This window comes from Pezoporus flaviventris, unplaced genomic scaffold, assembly GCF_033815535.1.
Source record: "Pezoporus flaviventris isolate CSIRO_AGI_PZ_B2104156 unplaced genomic scaffold, CSIRO_AGI_Pfla_v1 ptg000047l, whole genome shotgun sequence".
NCBI classification, from domain to species: domain Eukaryota; kingdom Metazoa; phylum Chordata; class Aves; order Psittaciformes; family Psittacidae; genus Pezoporus; species Pezoporus flaviventris.
In genome coordinates this window covers 3,883,370-3,898,847 of record NW_026892595.1, presented here as the reverse complement: position 1 = coordinate 3,898,847, position 15,478 = coordinate 3,883,370, and the positions used below count along the sequence as shown (strand labels likewise).

The 15,478-nt window shown below is 37.3% G+C and overlaps 2 protein-coding genes across 5 annotated transcripts in view; one reads left to right on the top strand and one right to left on the bottom strand.

The window, feature by feature from the left end:
* PITRM1 (pitrilysin metallopeptidase 1) overlaps window positions 1-7,978 on the top strand; it is a 29,251-nt gene extending 21,273 nt beyond the window's left edge. Inside the window, exons 21-27 of the mRNA XM_061468043.1 lie at window positions 625-745; window positions 1,544-1,615; window positions 2,930-3,042; window positions 3,579-3,704; window positions 4,844-4,989; window positions 6,842-6,944; window positions 7,496-7,978. Of these exons, the coding sequence (XP_061324027.1) occupies window positions 625-745; window positions 1,544-1,615; window positions 2,930-3,042; window positions 3,579-3,704; window positions 4,844-4,989; window positions 6,842-6,944; window positions 7,496-7,589 (775 nt within the window). The 3' untranslated portion in view covers window positions 7,590-7,978. The remainder of the gene's footprint in view (window positions 1-624; window positions 746-1,543; window positions 1,616-2,929; window positions 3,043-3,578; window positions 3,705-4,843; window positions 4,990-6,841; window positions 6,945-7,495) is intronic.
* A 614-nt stretch (window positions 7,979-8,592) lies between these two features.
* The window catches only part of PFKP (phosphofructokinase, platelet), a 45,010-nt gene continuing 38,124 nt past the window's right edge, over window positions 8,593-15,478 (bottom strand). For all 4 annotated transcript variants that reach the window (XM_061468048.1, XM_061468044.1, XM_061468046.1 and 1 more), the window contains 6 exons: window positions 13,751-13,915; window positions 12,589-12,650; window positions 11,472-11,583; window positions 10,435-10,534; window positions 9,704-9,809; window positions 8,593-9,130 (listed from right to left, as the gene is read on the bottom strand). In XM_061468048.1, the coding sequence (XP_061324032.1) occupies window positions 8,977-9,130; window positions 9,704-9,809; window positions 10,435-10,534; window positions 11,472-11,583; window positions 12,589-12,650; window positions 13,751-13,915 (699 nt within the window). In that variant the 3' untranslated portion in view covers window positions 8,593-8,976. The remainder of the gene's footprint in view (window positions 9,131-9,703; window positions 9,810-10,434; window positions 10,535-11,471; window positions 11,584-12,588; window positions 12,651-13,750; window positions 13,916-15,478) is intronic.

The window sequence follows — 15,478 nt, the reverse complement described above, 5'->3', positions numbered from 1 at the left end:
GACAGATCGTATTGTAACACGAGCATACAATTTGATTTGGTTTTGTTTTGGGTTTTTTTTTCCCTCCCAAAAGGAAAACAGTGACATTCTGGAATCTCCTTGTTGGAAAAAGTAAGGGGGCACTTTAAGGTGTTCAGTGTCCAATGAATAAATTCCAAAAATAGGTCCTTTTGAAGTGATATAAGTTGGAAAGCTTTGTTTTGCAAAGCATGAAATGGTGAATGGAATAATGGAAATACCTGTACTGTTCAAAATCATGGTAGGGCTGCCTGTAAAGTGAGAACACAGAGGGCATTAGGTTCTTTGTGAGACATCTGTATTGTGCAAAACTAATGTAGTCCAGCCCTGTGCACAGAAGTGGTTTGACAGCTGGTGATAAAATTTAGTTTCAAAGGTGTTTTTGTGCAAGCAACAGAAAAGCAATTGGACTGTGACTTTTTTTTTGGCACATTAAATACTGGATTATGAATATATTGCTTTTTTTTCTGTGGCAGTGGTTATCAGTGAGCACAGATCTAACTTTCTGATGATTTCATAGAAAGTGTTTAAGAAAAAGGGGTGTAAATTACAAAGGAGAGCCTGAAAACACAACGTATTTAAAAACTTTGTGTGTATTTTTAACAGATGTTCAGTGAATGCAGCACCTCAGCAAATATCAGAAGCAGCTAAAGAAGTAGAGAAATTTATAAAGGGTATAGCTAGAAGTAAAAAAGAAAGAAAACCTGTTCGTCCCCATGTGATTGAAGTAAGTACATTACTTCATTTGTGACTAGGGCATCAAGTACAGTTGACTCGGTGTTGTGTAAAGACACCTATGCAATCAGGTGAAGATGTTTTAACTCAGACAGTGTGTCCATAAAAAGATGTCTGAAGAAATTTGCAAGAGCCAGCTCTGTGCTAAGCTGCTGTGCGTTTTGCCATGGGTGCTATCTTCACCTCCATGAAGTAAGCAGTAGTAATCCTGTAGATCAGCTGTCAAGCCTTACCCTGAGGTCACTGCTTTTGCGTGGGATGTGGGGAAAAAAAATTCTTCCTTTCTCTGTTGCATAAAACTGCAGTTTCTTTTTTAGCTGAACTTCACTTGAAATGTTGGCCAAAGGGAAATGGGGCATGACGTGCAGTTCCTCAGTTACGTAGAATTTGTTTTGTTATTTGGGTGTTCAGGACATTTGGCACACAATGCTAAATTCAACAATGTTGACAAAGGATCTGCTCTGTCAATAGGCTTATCTGTCTTAATTTCTGATGAGGCTGTGTAAGCTCTCAGTTCCCTACCCATGAGGGAAATGATAGCATGAAACTTCCCAGGACTCATTTAATCTTCATGGTGTCTTTTGGTGCCAAATTGCTCTCAAAAGGTAATTTGTTTGACGTTTGCTTAGAAGTTAAAATATGAGGAAGTAATTGAGTAGCTTGCTGATGTTTGTGAAGACACAGCCTGATGATAGTTTCAAAGAGGTTTAAGTGGTAGGGGTTGCATTTGTATTAGTCTTGGTCTAAATTGTTAAATCCTCTTTTAATATGAGGGCTGGGTCTTTTGCAGAAATCATCAGAGGTTACACCTGTGGGAAGGGAAATGCTTACTGGTTTACAGATCACAAGGAAGCTAGTTAATGTAAGTGCGTTGTTGGTTGGGGATACTGGCATTACAGGGCTGTTATTGATACTAAGCTGTTATGTCTTAAGCTGTTACAGATTGGTTTACTGTTTAGAACCACACCACTGAAACAAGGTGACCTTCACTTCCACCCTCTGAATTGTTTCCTTAAACTAGCCATTGTACTCCTTAATCCCTGTGTCCTTTTTCTTGTCTTCTCTTTGGTTCCAATGTGAAGATCTTTTAGCTAACTCCACATCCATGCCTGCAGGCAAATACTCGCTTGTGCTGTCTCTTGTAGGTGATGCTTAATTTATTTTTTGCCTGGTTTCTTTCAGAACCAGGCTGGTGTGGTGTCACTCCGAGTTAGTCCTTTCCTTCCTCTCCTCCCATAATGATTCTGAATGTCAGTGACGTCTAACAGAAGAGCATCAGTGACAATAAAATAAAAAGGAAAATCTGTGTTTGGCTACAGGAGATAAAACCACCTTTGCATACCCTTGAGTCCTCCTTTGAGAAGAAAGCAGAGCGTGCTCAGCCCGTGGTTTTGCGTGCTGACCAGTGACAGATACATTACTCTGCTTGGCCCAACCAGCCAGAATTGGGTTAGAGGCTGCAGCACGGGTCTCAAGTTAGGAAAACCTTGGGGGATATTGAAATGGGGGGGTAATAGCCACTGGAAGTGTTTAATGCTCTGCTCATGCTTAAGTACAAGCAGGAGTATGTGTGAAAGAGACAAAGAAGTGAGTGCTACAGAGGCCTGGAGACATGAAGAGGACTGGAGGTTTTGACGTGGGGTTGTAAGGAAGAATTGAGTTTATTGCAGGGGACGTTTGAGCAGAAATTCATGTAGCTGGCTGCTGTTCATAACTAGTTTGTATTTTTTTTCTGGGTTTCAGTTTCTTAATCTGTTTTCAATATCTAAAATTGAGAGATGTACTGAAATATGATGTGGTGACCATCTACATATGTGGACATAGAAGTGGAGAGTTAGGAAGACTTGTTTCAATCGAAGTAAAGACACAGCAGCCAGTCAAAACTCTTTGGTAATATTGTAAGATCTGCACATCTGAGAAGCTGCTGTGCCAGGATGAGTAGCTGATGTGTACGGTGTCCACATACATTAGTTTCCAAGGCAATTCTGTGTACTGGACTGATGTGGGCACAAGTGAGATGTCACTGGTTGCAGTGTAGGTCAGGTGGCAACTTTAGCAATTGTGTGTCTGTGTGTTTGGCAGAATTTCATAGTTCCAGAGAAGTCTTGAGTTCTCAAATGGATAAATCATCTCACTACTATTAAATAAGTGTGACACAAATGCATTTTTCTCTTAGGATCCTACTTTCAAACCATGTCAGATGAAGACCCATTTTGTACTTCCCTTCCCAGTGAACTATGTTGGGGAATGCATTCGAACTGTTCCCTACACCGCTGCAGACTATGCAAGGTAAGAGCAGAACCAGCAAGGAGCTTCTGTGTGTGTTGCACAGCACAAAACAAAATGGAGAGTCTTAGGTTGACCACAGAAAATGGAACGTCAAGAGAAAATGCTTTGCAGTGCATTTGTCACAAAATCTTAATGGAGCAACCTTTGTGTGGCCTGGCCCAGAAATGCCCTGTTTTTAGTAAATGTTGAGATTAAATAATGAGGGGTTACTGTTCCCTGACTTTGGAATAGAATGCCCTGCCTACTTGGATGCATCTGAGTTGGCAGTCCTACTGCATGTAACAAGGTTTAGGAAGCTGCTCTTGTATTTCATTAAAGTGAAATGCATGGAAATAGTGAAGAAATGTTCCAAACAGTGCTACTCTTAGAATGGTGTCATATTATTTAGCTGCTATTAAATATTGAGTATTGTTATCATTACTATTGTAGATTACAAGAAGCAGAACATTGCAAATGGGGATCTTTGTGAACGTTGAGAACATTACTGTTGTCCAGTTCATTTAACATCTTTGCTGTTGATGTTTCTCTCATTACAGCCTTCGAATTCTTGCACGGTTGATGACAGCTAAATTCCTACATAGAGAAATCAGAGAGAAGGGAGGGGCTTATGGTGGAGGTGCTAAACTTAGTCACAACGGCATATTCACTTTCTACTCCTACAGGTAACAGTGGGTTCATTCTTTCCTGTTCATGTCTGAGGGGACCACTGACTGCACTTGCATGTGTCTTATTTTTAACTTGATGGTAGCTCTCTTTCAAGACTGAGTGCAGTAAAAGGAATGACACAGCAAGAAAGTGATTCAGTGCTAATGATGTTAAGATTAATTGCTTAAGGTATATAATAAACCCCTCCTTACTTTCTCTGGTTTGTGTCCTTGGGAAAACTTGCCTCTGCTGATAGCAACTGTTGTTGTGTTTCTGCACTTAGGTGTTTGCTGTCCCATTACCAGGTTATGTAAAACTGGGTTTCACTTGTTGCTTCCTGGGTTGAGGAGGTCCTGAAAAAGGGAATTCAAGACTACTCAAAATTTGAGACAAGTAGAATAATGTTGGTCCCTAATGACCTGAGCCTGAAAATACACAGCTTCCTTTGGTAACTGGCTGGAATCATCAGAGGTTCAGCAGAAAGCATGGCTGGTGATAAGTTTAGAACTGCTTTCTCCCTTCTTTTCTTTTCCTCTTTTTTTTGCCAGTCTAGAACAGTTACTTTTCATTGCTCTTACCAAAGCCCTTTTGGATGAAATTTGAATTGGAGGTATTGAAGACTAGTTGATCCCCCACTAAAAATATGGCTACAGTCCTGGCTTAAATAATTTTCCTATGACAAAGACAGCCTAGCACAGCACTTGGTTGGATTCCTAGCTAAAATTTGAGCAGCTTTGCCTCTCTGTGGAGCTTCAGCATGGTAGAACTTGTCCTGGTTAGTATTTCAGTAGTTGTTAACCTGTTGCACCTGTTCTACAGAGAGCAAAAGCAGGTGTGGCAGGAAAAGTAACTTAGAGAAGATAGGGCATATCATAAATATGACTGTTGTTGATATTAGTGGTAGTTACGCTTATGAAGCTGTTGAAGCAAAATGATAGCACATGGTAAACAGTGCTGGTTTACCAGCTTTTTTAATACTAGATCTCTGCACACATAACATTTATTTCTTAAAAAACAAACCTTTTCTTGTACATAAGAAATAAGTTTATCATTTGGTTTAATCCCGATCCATGTATGTATGTATGATGTACAGTAACTATGAATGAAATGAGAACAAAGCAGTTTTTAATTAAATTAATTTTTTTCCCCTTCTAAGAGACCCAAATTCCTTGTCCACCTTGAAAACATTTGAAAAAGCAGTTGAATGGGCCAAATCTGGAGAATTCACACAGCAAGATATCGATGAAGCGAAGCTAGCAGTGTTTGCTGCTGTAGATGCACCAGTAGCTCCTTCAGATAAAGGTACATTCTCATCAGCTCCCCAGCATTGTCAATGTTCTGTTTTTATTTAAGCTTAAAGGGAAGAAAATAGTTTGCTGAAGTGTATGATAAGGTAGGATTTGTACTTGGCAGATGTAAGACAATTGCAGTTTCAACAAAGCAGTCAGTTCCTGTTATTTCTTTTCAGAAACACCACATGCATTCAGGCTCTGTTGAAGTATTTGTATTCATGTGGCTCCTTAATGTCAGGTGAATACAGCTACAGCTGGGTGTAGATTAAGGAAACAACTCAAGGCTTGGAAATGGCATTGAATGCAAGCCAATAAAAGGCAATATTGATTTTTCTGATTTGGTAACACTGAAGGATTATTTTCCTGACACAAGTCTGCCTGTTGAAGATTCATGTCACTGACTTATTGTGCATGTTTTTTTTTTAAGAGGCTAAAGCCTAGAAGTCTGTCTGCTGTGATAGAGGGTGTTACCCTCTTTATGCATCTGCGTACTTCTCTTGGCTTGGCAGTATCTTCACATCTTTTCAGTTTGCTCACACTGCTTTGCTTTCCTCACTTTTTCCTCTTTCCCTCCCTCCCTCCCCCATTCTCAGCTTAATTTCAGTTCAAAACTTGCTGAATTAGAATACGTTAATTTTCTATACATAAAGAAATTGCAAGGTTAAAATTAGCATTATTTAATGTGTACTTGTATTAACACTAACTTATTAAAAAAGAAAGCTTAAAATTAAGCTAACATTCACTTGATGGAACTTGGTTTTTGTCTGGGCAGTTGAAAAAGTAACTAGTTTTAGGTGCTTATGGGTGAAATGCATATGGAATGCTGGCATTTGTGAGAGCAGCGATTTGCAGTCTTTGATGTTTGAATAAGCATCTTAACAGAGCCATAGCAAACTTAGTGAAACACTGAAAAGAATGTTGTTTAGCAGGCCTGGAAACTGTTGCAGAGAGCTACCTGTGCCCTTCTGCTTCTGTTATTTGTGAGGACTTGAACAGCCCTATATAGCCTGGAACACAGCCTTGCTTGGGGCCAGAGGTGGAGCTAGTAGCCAGATGTCCTCCCAAGCCGCTTTTTTTTACCCTATGGTCATTTGCTTCACAGAAAGCTTTGCTGTGATTGTTTTGGAGTTCTCTGTTTGTTCAGGAACATATAATATTAATAGTCATATTAAAATACCATAGGCAAGTATTCCAACAAAAGCATTTAAAGCATTAGGATGCAGATTTCTGTGTGTAGTACAGACAGGTGATCAAATCTTTGTGTTGCACATATAATTGATTGCAAATCTTAGGAGTTTGTTACCATAATAAAGATACTTCATGAAATACATTTTAACTAAAATATTATTACAGAGTGTTGAAATTTTTGAAGAAAGAGAGTTAAGGAATTACTCTGGAGATTTAGGTACACAAAAATACCAAGTGCCTCTAGATTCCCTGAGGTACCATTCTGACATGGGGCCTAGAAAAGATCTATGTTTATCTGGTCTGGCAGCTCAGCAACAGGGAAGTTGGAATTAGATGATCTTTAAGGTCCCTTTCAACCCAAACTATTCTATGATTCTGTATTTAGGTTTTCTGGGTCACCCTTACATTCAGATTTTTGACGAACTAAATTCCTTGCCAAAATAGAGTATTATTTTTTCCCCTAAATAGGAAACTCTGCCTACTTCAGAAAATTAATTTTTACCCAATTCTAACCTTTTTGATTTACATTTAGATAACTGCTTCCGAACAATGGCCCAATGGAGGACTTACTCTTCCCTTCTAGGACATGTACTGGTCTTAGCTTGCACTAACGTGTCACTGAGATTATTCAGGGCATCAATACCGTGCTTGAGTTTGTTTTGTTTCTTCCTTAGGAATGGATCATTTCTTATATGGGATTTCGGATGAAAAGAAGCAGTCGCACAGGGAACAGCTTTTTGCTGTCAACAGTGGTAACCTGGTTGATGTATCAAACAAGTAAGCTTGCTCAATTCAGGAAAATACTGAAAAATGGAACTAAAGCGTAACCTGAAGAAGAAAACAGTTTGTGAAAGTTGTCACAGACTTCCACTTCCAGTATTTGCTTTTACAATATAGAGAGAGATGTTAATTTTGTCCTGCTTATGGCATTCTAGCAGATGGAACTGACTTTCTGACTTTTTAGGTGATTATTTTGCTTGCGAAAGGTCCAGAAACTGCTTGGAGAGTTCCCTCAGACATCACCTCCCGGCTTCTGGGCCCATAACATTTTGTGCTTCTTTAGACTTGCAAATTCCTCTTTAGATTAAGAATTCCACTATGGAAGAATACCAGGGTAAGGAGATAGAATAGTTAGGGCTGTGCTTTAGGAGACCATTGTATCATGATGACTGGGAAAAAACACTGTAAATCCAAAAGATGCTGTGAAGGCAGATGGGGGTATGTATCAAACAGTGCTTTTACTGAGGTGGGAGTATTTTTTTACTATGTGGCAAAGTTAGGGATAACTGAATGCAGCACCTTGGTTGTTTCTGTTTTTTTTCTTACAGGTACCTTGCAGTTGGGAAGAGCACTCGTGGTCAAGCTGTGCTTGGCCCAGAGAATGCAGATATCACCAAAGATCCCTCCTGGGTCAAACGATGAATTGCTGATGAACATCCAAGCTAATAACAAGCCAATCTGTGTGACTATCTCATTAGGCTTTTTAGTAACTGTTAACAGTGCTATGGTCCAACCTAAATGCTTACTGCTGCTTTTAACAGTGTCAAAAAAAAACAGTTAAAAGCTGTCCTTCTTGAAATAACTATGTGAAAAATTTTCTAACCATCCAGTGTTTGACAGCAAGTATTGTACATGCTGTATGGCAAAGACAGACCATAATATTTTATTGAAGACTCACTCTCCCAGTTGCATATGAATACTATATAAATTAAATATTTTTGTACATGTAAACCTCTAGAGTTCTAAATGGTGTTTGTTTGAAATCATGCTTGCTGTTGGATATATAAAGAATTATGTCTCTCATACTGACAGATTTCATTCTTTGGTGTGATAATTCCAGCTTCCTTTGCATAAACCACCTACAGCCAGGAGCCCTGTACGTGACAGTACATTGCACCTCGCATCACACTGAGAGTGCAGTGAAGGGCAGGGTAGTGGGCACATCACGAATGAATTAGTGTATAAAATAAAGTTCAGTTTATCTTGCCAATTTGGGCAACATTTTGATATGAGACTGGCTAGTGCTTAAATTTTGTGAAGGTCTAGTTAACAGATAAGCTGGCATGAAGAACCATTTTTATGTTTTTCATCAGTGTGTTTTAATAGTCTTGAAAAAGCTGAGAGAAGGGAATCATGCAACAAAGACCACAGTTACACCCTCATGGATCTCATGTTTTTAAAGCTTGCTTCCCACCACCGCTTCCCCTTAAAAAAAAGTTTTAAGCCTATGTAAGAAGAAACGATTCTGAGTTCTAAGTCCAATTCTGAAGCAACACAACCAGCATTTGGTATTGTGACTGCTTCCTGCATCAATAGGGCAGGTGCTTTTTTTCTTTCACTGGAGCACACAGTGGATATTTCGTGAAGCATTATTCCCCCAACTGTCTAAAAGCAAGTGAATACAATTCCTGACACATGGCTCATGATGTTTGCAGCAGAATTTTATTTCACTTCAGATACATTAAGCACATCCTGTAACTCAACACAAAGCTAGCCATCTACACCTATTTTTGGGTGTAAGTACTCTGAATCAAAGTGCAGGAGATGAGTAACTTACAGAGTGCATAGAACGGTGCTGCACTTGCTCTTAAAGGGTAGTATCAGTAACTGGTGCTTATCCATTAGATGCTAGGGTTTGTTTTCAAACATAACACAAATGCAGGACAAAATCTCTGTGTGACATCTGAACGTCTCCTTTCACATAAAGTGCTGGTACAATAATTTAAATGTTACAAAACAAAGCTGTAATGATTCTAAAGCACTGTTACTCACAATGTGCATCTATTACAATAATCTAGAAGTGATGCCTTTAGATAGCTCCGGTTTCTGCCTCCTTTGGGCTGTGCATAGCAACATGCTCCAGCTGGCCTGAGTCTGAGACATCATAACTAGTCTTGTACTTGGCCAGGATTTTCATCAGCGGTCGTAACTTCAGCCACCATTGTTCCTTGGGAATCCTGTGTCTGTGTGAGAAGTGTGGTGGGGAAAAAACATCAGGTGATCTACTTAGTGGCCAAGACAAACACACTGGACAATACCAACAGTAATGGCATTCCTTATAAACAGGATGTGATATATTTATTGTCCTAAAATGGGGAGAAATAAGGTCAGAATACTGAAGGAATGAAGAGATTTTACTGGAAGATGTTCTATATAGGTAAGTGTAATACCAAATTTGGCATTAAAATGCTGCCCCACTAAAGGGTACCAGAAGTAAAGTAATTCTAGGCATTATAGCCTAGATTTCTGAGAGAGTTTTATGACAGAATTATGAGAAAGTTACTTAACAGAGGAATCCCAGAATTCATAACAAGATACTTCCAAGTATAAACAGGATGAAAAGAAAGCACAAAGGGAGGAGTCATTAGAAAAGTGAACAATCAAAGTGAATTGCTGGCTGAATGTAGGCCAGAGACAAAAGTGGGGTGAAAGGGCCAGCAAATTCTGTGTGTCAGCAGTGGGGAGAAGTTGTTCGTTTGATGTGGTGAAAGGAAGCCTGTGCAGAGATGTTTAAAATGGAAGCAGCGTATACGTACACAAAGTCTGTTTCAGTCTTAAGCTCAGCCACAGGTTGGAAAACGAGGTTGCGTCTACGCATTCCCAGCAAACAGACTGAGTCATCAGTGTTGGCAAATACTTTTCCTAAAAAAATGCAATAATTCAGGATCTTTCTTACTCACTTGTAAGGGCAAATGCCATGCCATTTTTTTTTTAATTAATCAGAATAGGAAGCTTAACAGCTTAATTCCAGTTACTGAACATTTAATGCAGTGATAAAATATCAATTAGTACTTTAATAGGGTTAGGAGATCTTCATTTTTTTTAGTTTAGCTTTGGTGATTAGCAATGAAAATTGTGTGACTAAGCAATAATAAGACTGAACTTTAACATTCAGTTTTACATTAGATTTTAGTAAACAGTAATTTATGAAAATTCCCAAAGAAGACATATTACCTTTTTCTGTCTCCCATGTAGCCACCATGAAACAAAAAGGAAGAACAGATGTAACTATATAACCACCAATTCCTTCATGCAATGAAAACTGCAATCATACTAGCATTTTCTTAAAAGACAAGAAAACAGCTCTCTGAATTACTCACTTCACTTGAGGAAGCACAGCAAGCCATTACTGAACAATAACAAGGTAATCAAGAGGGAAGAAGTATGTTGACTAATAAATGAATATATATTCATATATTTGCAAAGTAGTAGTCTTACATACTGATATCAAAGACAGTAAAAGAGAGAGCATCAAATATTTCTTCACCTTTGCGGTAGGTTTCTTTCAGTTTTTTGGAGATCCACTGCATAGCTTTTGCAGATATTTTTGTCCCAAAATTTCTATCAAATGGAGAAGGTGCACCACCCTGTGTGAAAATTGAGTGCAGGTTAGTTTAGTTATTGAACCAGTCTTGGTTTGTTTTGTATTTTTTTGGCTCCTTTCACTCCAAGCATTACAGCAGCCTTTATAATGTTCTGGGAACAGAAGTGGTTATTTTCAGCTTTGGGGTTGGTTTGTTACACAAAGTCTGACTTTCTTATGCATTTCCAATGTAGCAGATGGGACTGAAATCATGTGCTGTAGTTACAAATAGATCTAAACAGATTGTTTGACTGATGCTGGTCTTGACCTTCAAAATAAGCCTCACTAAATTTTACACAGAAAGTGCCAACCTCAGCATTAAATAATCTAAAAATATGACTAAGGGGAATATGCATATAACTTGATTTAAAATGAAAGACTGTTGTTTCACTACTAGTACTTAAAACATTTGGCTCTACATGGTATTTTTCACTCTACGTTAGTCTTAGTGATTATTGTAGCCAATACTGTAGTGATTACTGTAGTACTGTAGTACTATTTGCCCACTGTCAAGCAGTGTGGTGAGATAGAGGTACAAGGAGTAGCTTCCTACTGTCTGTTCTACAAGAACAATCCATCTGGACATATTTTCTTAATGAAAACTCATATCTTCCAGGGTTCAGAAGCCAGATACATTACAGATAGATAGGCAAATTAAGTGTGTTCTAAAGACGTATTACAATAATGACAGTTGTATTATCTCTTAAAAAGTGTAACTGTTTATTAATATAGGCAGAAGAATAAAAAATTAAAATCTTTATGAATGTGATGCCTTTTTTTCCCACCGACTTCTAAGAAGAAATTACTAACAAATACTTACAAGTTACCTACAAAAAAAATCCACTTTTTTTTCTTTAATCCTGAGTCAGACTTGCTTGAAATGCTTGAATAGTGTATGCTCTTTGTTCATACACGTCTGTAATTTAAGGGTAATTTTTTACCTGCTGCATGTGGCCCAATACATTTTTTCGACAGTCAAACACTCCTTTTCCTTCTTCAGAATATAGCTGATAAATGAAATCAGTTGTGTAGTTCTCATTGCAGTTCTCATTTCTGTAACAGTGAAGGCCAGATATAGTTAGCAAATATACTAGCAAGTAGGGGATGTCCTTACAGCTACTGAATGACAGATGTTTTCCCGTTTTCTGGATACCAGTAATCATGGCTTGGATATTTTCATCTAATGACATATGTTCATTTCCATGTAACATGCTCCTGATTTTGAAGTCTGCATTACTTTTACTACATTGTAATTGCAGTGATTGACATCACTTGGAATCCATTGTTGAATACAATAGTGAAAAATACCATTTTAGGTCTGACAAATTCATTATGCAGAGAAAAAAAATGTATTAAAGTGAAAAGTCATCAGTATCCAATGTTGTCATTTTGCCGTTGATAGAAGCATGAATAATGAATAGTAACTTAGTTTATTCCTTAACGATATTGGAAACATAGGGTATTTTTTCACCCTAACCATATAATTCATAGAACATGAACAAATACAATGGTATCCCCATACAACTTACTGTGGTATTCCTCTTTCAGCCATTTGCTATTTGGCAGACTGAAATCCTCAAAAGAGAAGTTACAGTCTGATTCAGGCTGCCTAAGAAGGTGTAATTTTAAACACACTGTTTTAAACAACATGTTTTGATTTTTGAAAGCTGTTTTATTCTGTGGCTATCTCCTAAAGTCTACACAGGATTTTTATAGTAAAGGCCATACTATATGGGTACACATGTATGCTAGTTTTCACACTGTCTTTCATAAGAAAGTATCTACTATAAAAGACAAAGCCGATGAGAAAACACGATGAAATGTTAAGATTATAAGCAAATATATTTACATAGAAAGAAGGAAGTTTTGGACTTCAGCTTCCAGACAGCTCCCAGAATTACCTTCTGCAGCAACAGCTTTACTAAAAATCTCATGCTAAAGGAATAATCAAGGAAAATAGACTCAGAGTGTCTTTGTAAGTGGACCAACAGCCTACCTGGCTGGAAGTGCTCTGCATCACTGATGATTTTCATCACTATGAAAACTACTTTTACTTACCTCAGCACTAAACCACGCTGGATACTGGTTTTCATTTTTTCAGTCAAGTGTTCCACATTAGCCTAGAAACAACAAAAGAATTTTTTAATAAGCCATAGAGAAATATAAAACAACTTTAATGAGCCTACATCTCCTGAGAGCTTCTGTAAATAATTCCACATCAAGTATTATGTTCAAATTCAAAGAGTCATTTATTGGTTTTGGAGACCCAGGATAATACACTGGGTACAGCTATTCACCCTGGGTTAAAACTTCTTCTATATCACAACTAAATGATTTGAATCGCAACACAAAGTTGGTTTTGTATGCTATACTGGTACAGCACTGAGCTGAGTAACCTCAACATACATAAAAATACAGAAATTGCCAAAAAAAAAACCAGCTTGCCCTTACTCCCAGTCCTTGTAAAAGTCACTGGATAGTGATATATTGCTGTGCTGGTACTCCCCTATATGACATGAAGAGTACACGCCACTGAGAAATGTGTGGGAAGGAATTAGGATTCATTTCACACCTCTTTTCCTTTCAGGAAATTTCACGTTTCTCTTCCTTTCAGGAAATTTTTGCCTTTTTAGCTTTGTATTTGCTGATAACCACAGGCAGTTCTGCATCAGTTTACACTCTAATATGTAATCCTTAAAGACTTAAAGATCTTTACTTTAGTAACACCTTCAGACATGCTTTGAATGGTTGTGCTATCAAAGCCAGTACCTAATATACCTTATATACTGCTCAGTTCCTGACCTGAATAGCCTTCTGACATAATGAACTGAGACAGTATCACAAAAGTATTCTTTCCCTCCCCCATTTGCTTTTTGTGGGTTTTTAAAAAAAAAAATCCTGCCCAAGTCTGTTCATTTATATGTAAATTGGATTTCCATCAGAAGACCAAAAATGAAACGATCTAGTAATGTGACTAATACAGTGATTTTGTCATTTAACTGAACCTGATGCCAAGGGTAAGTGGGTACATGTTCTTGTACATAATACAGCATAAGAACTGGTGCTGTACCAAAGTGCTAAGAAACACAGCTTTTAGATACAATCTAAACTTACTTTTGTTACATGAGCCATCTACTTCAAATATACACATTATGCTATGTATGTATAACAATTTTAGTATCTACTTAAAAATGAGAAAAACATCTCTAATGTTGTATACCTGGAGTTCTCGAATATCAAACTGTTCTTCAAAGATATATGCAGCATCAGCTCCTGCTGCAAGGGCCCCCATATTAGCCAGATAACCACAGTAACCACCCATGGTCTCAATGATGAATACACGACGCTTGGTACCACTGGCTGACTGCTTGATGCGATCACATGTCTAGGCAAAGACAAGCTACTGTAAGTTTAAACAAAAAAAACCTGAATTTTTATGGTTTTAGATTTCATGCATCCATCACTTTCATCCATACCATCACTTACTGGTAAAAGAATCTGAAACATTTATAAAAATATTAAAAAAGTACCATAACCCATCAAACTATAACAATTACCAAATAAAGTAATTCTTATAAATCATACACTGAACAGTGAAAGTAAAATGTTTTGCTACTACTATATCTTATTTTTTTGCTTCCTGGAAATACTAAAACAATAATTATTTTTGGTTTGTGTGTGGAATTAAAAGTTGTGATAGTCTTCTAACAGGGATACAAATAGATAAAATGAAGCTTTTTAATCAATTCTGGTATGATTTATCTTCTTTGCTTTAACTCTATTTGTTACTGAAGAGTTTATTTTCTCTTAGTATTGATTTTAAAATTCACATTCCCAACCATACTTAAGGTACAATTTCATTAACTAAAAAAGTTCTGAGCACGTATTGCCCTACTGTTTCCTTTGCAAAAATTATATCCACATAAATACCATTCTTTCAAGCACTAATGGCACATTTTTGTAATGCTTTTATTTTTTTATGAGTAGATAAAAACATACTATAAAAAGACTGTAATCTCCACTTGCATCTGACTCTGACCACCATATAGAATGTTCTCTACAAAGAGTCTGTTGCTTACATGCCACCAATCAACACCAATATTTATTAGAGCTGTCTAAGAGACTTGGAAAATAACAGAGAAAATCTCCAGCGTGGCAGGACATAGGAAACTTAATAGCGTGAAACTGATGGACTGTCCCTAAACCAGTCCTGCTTAGTAAAAACAAGAAATTAAACAAGAAATACCTATGAAGTTCATCATCTTGAAACCTGCATTAAGATACAGTCAAAAAATCCCCATGACTTACTGATTTTCTGAGTAACTGCAGATGCTGTAATGTTTGAGTATTTCTCTTTCACAGATATTTACACCAGAACCTTCAGTTCAGCTAACTGAAAATACTTCAAGTTGAAATTAAGATCATGAGCAATACGGCTTTTAAAAATATACCTAACATACTACAGAACAAATAATGAATTGATACGTGAGAAAACGTAAAATAGAAAACTAGAACTTCTAACATAGCAAGGTTTAACGCACTGAAGGACTAAAATCAATGTATGCATTTATTTGTGTCCAGCTACTAAAAGGTACACCTAAATTCATTTATATTTATATATTTGCATATGTGCATGTTATGTGTATACACAGACACACAAATACATACACGTACATTTTGAAAATGTCAATTTCTTTTACTTGTTTTGGAGTTACAATGACCTCAAGCACTTACTTTCCCCTTCCAGATGTGGTTTCATGAGAATTTTTGTAGAATACTGGCTTCTAGCATATGGTAAGCAGGAACAAATTTATTAAAATCCATCAATTTAAATAATGGCAGGTGCAACACTGAACCAATTTTAACTCTTTTTTTAAACAAGTTCCTTGGAACTGGATGGATACTAATGTGTTTAGCCTATACTATAAAAAAAAATCTTAAGCTTTAA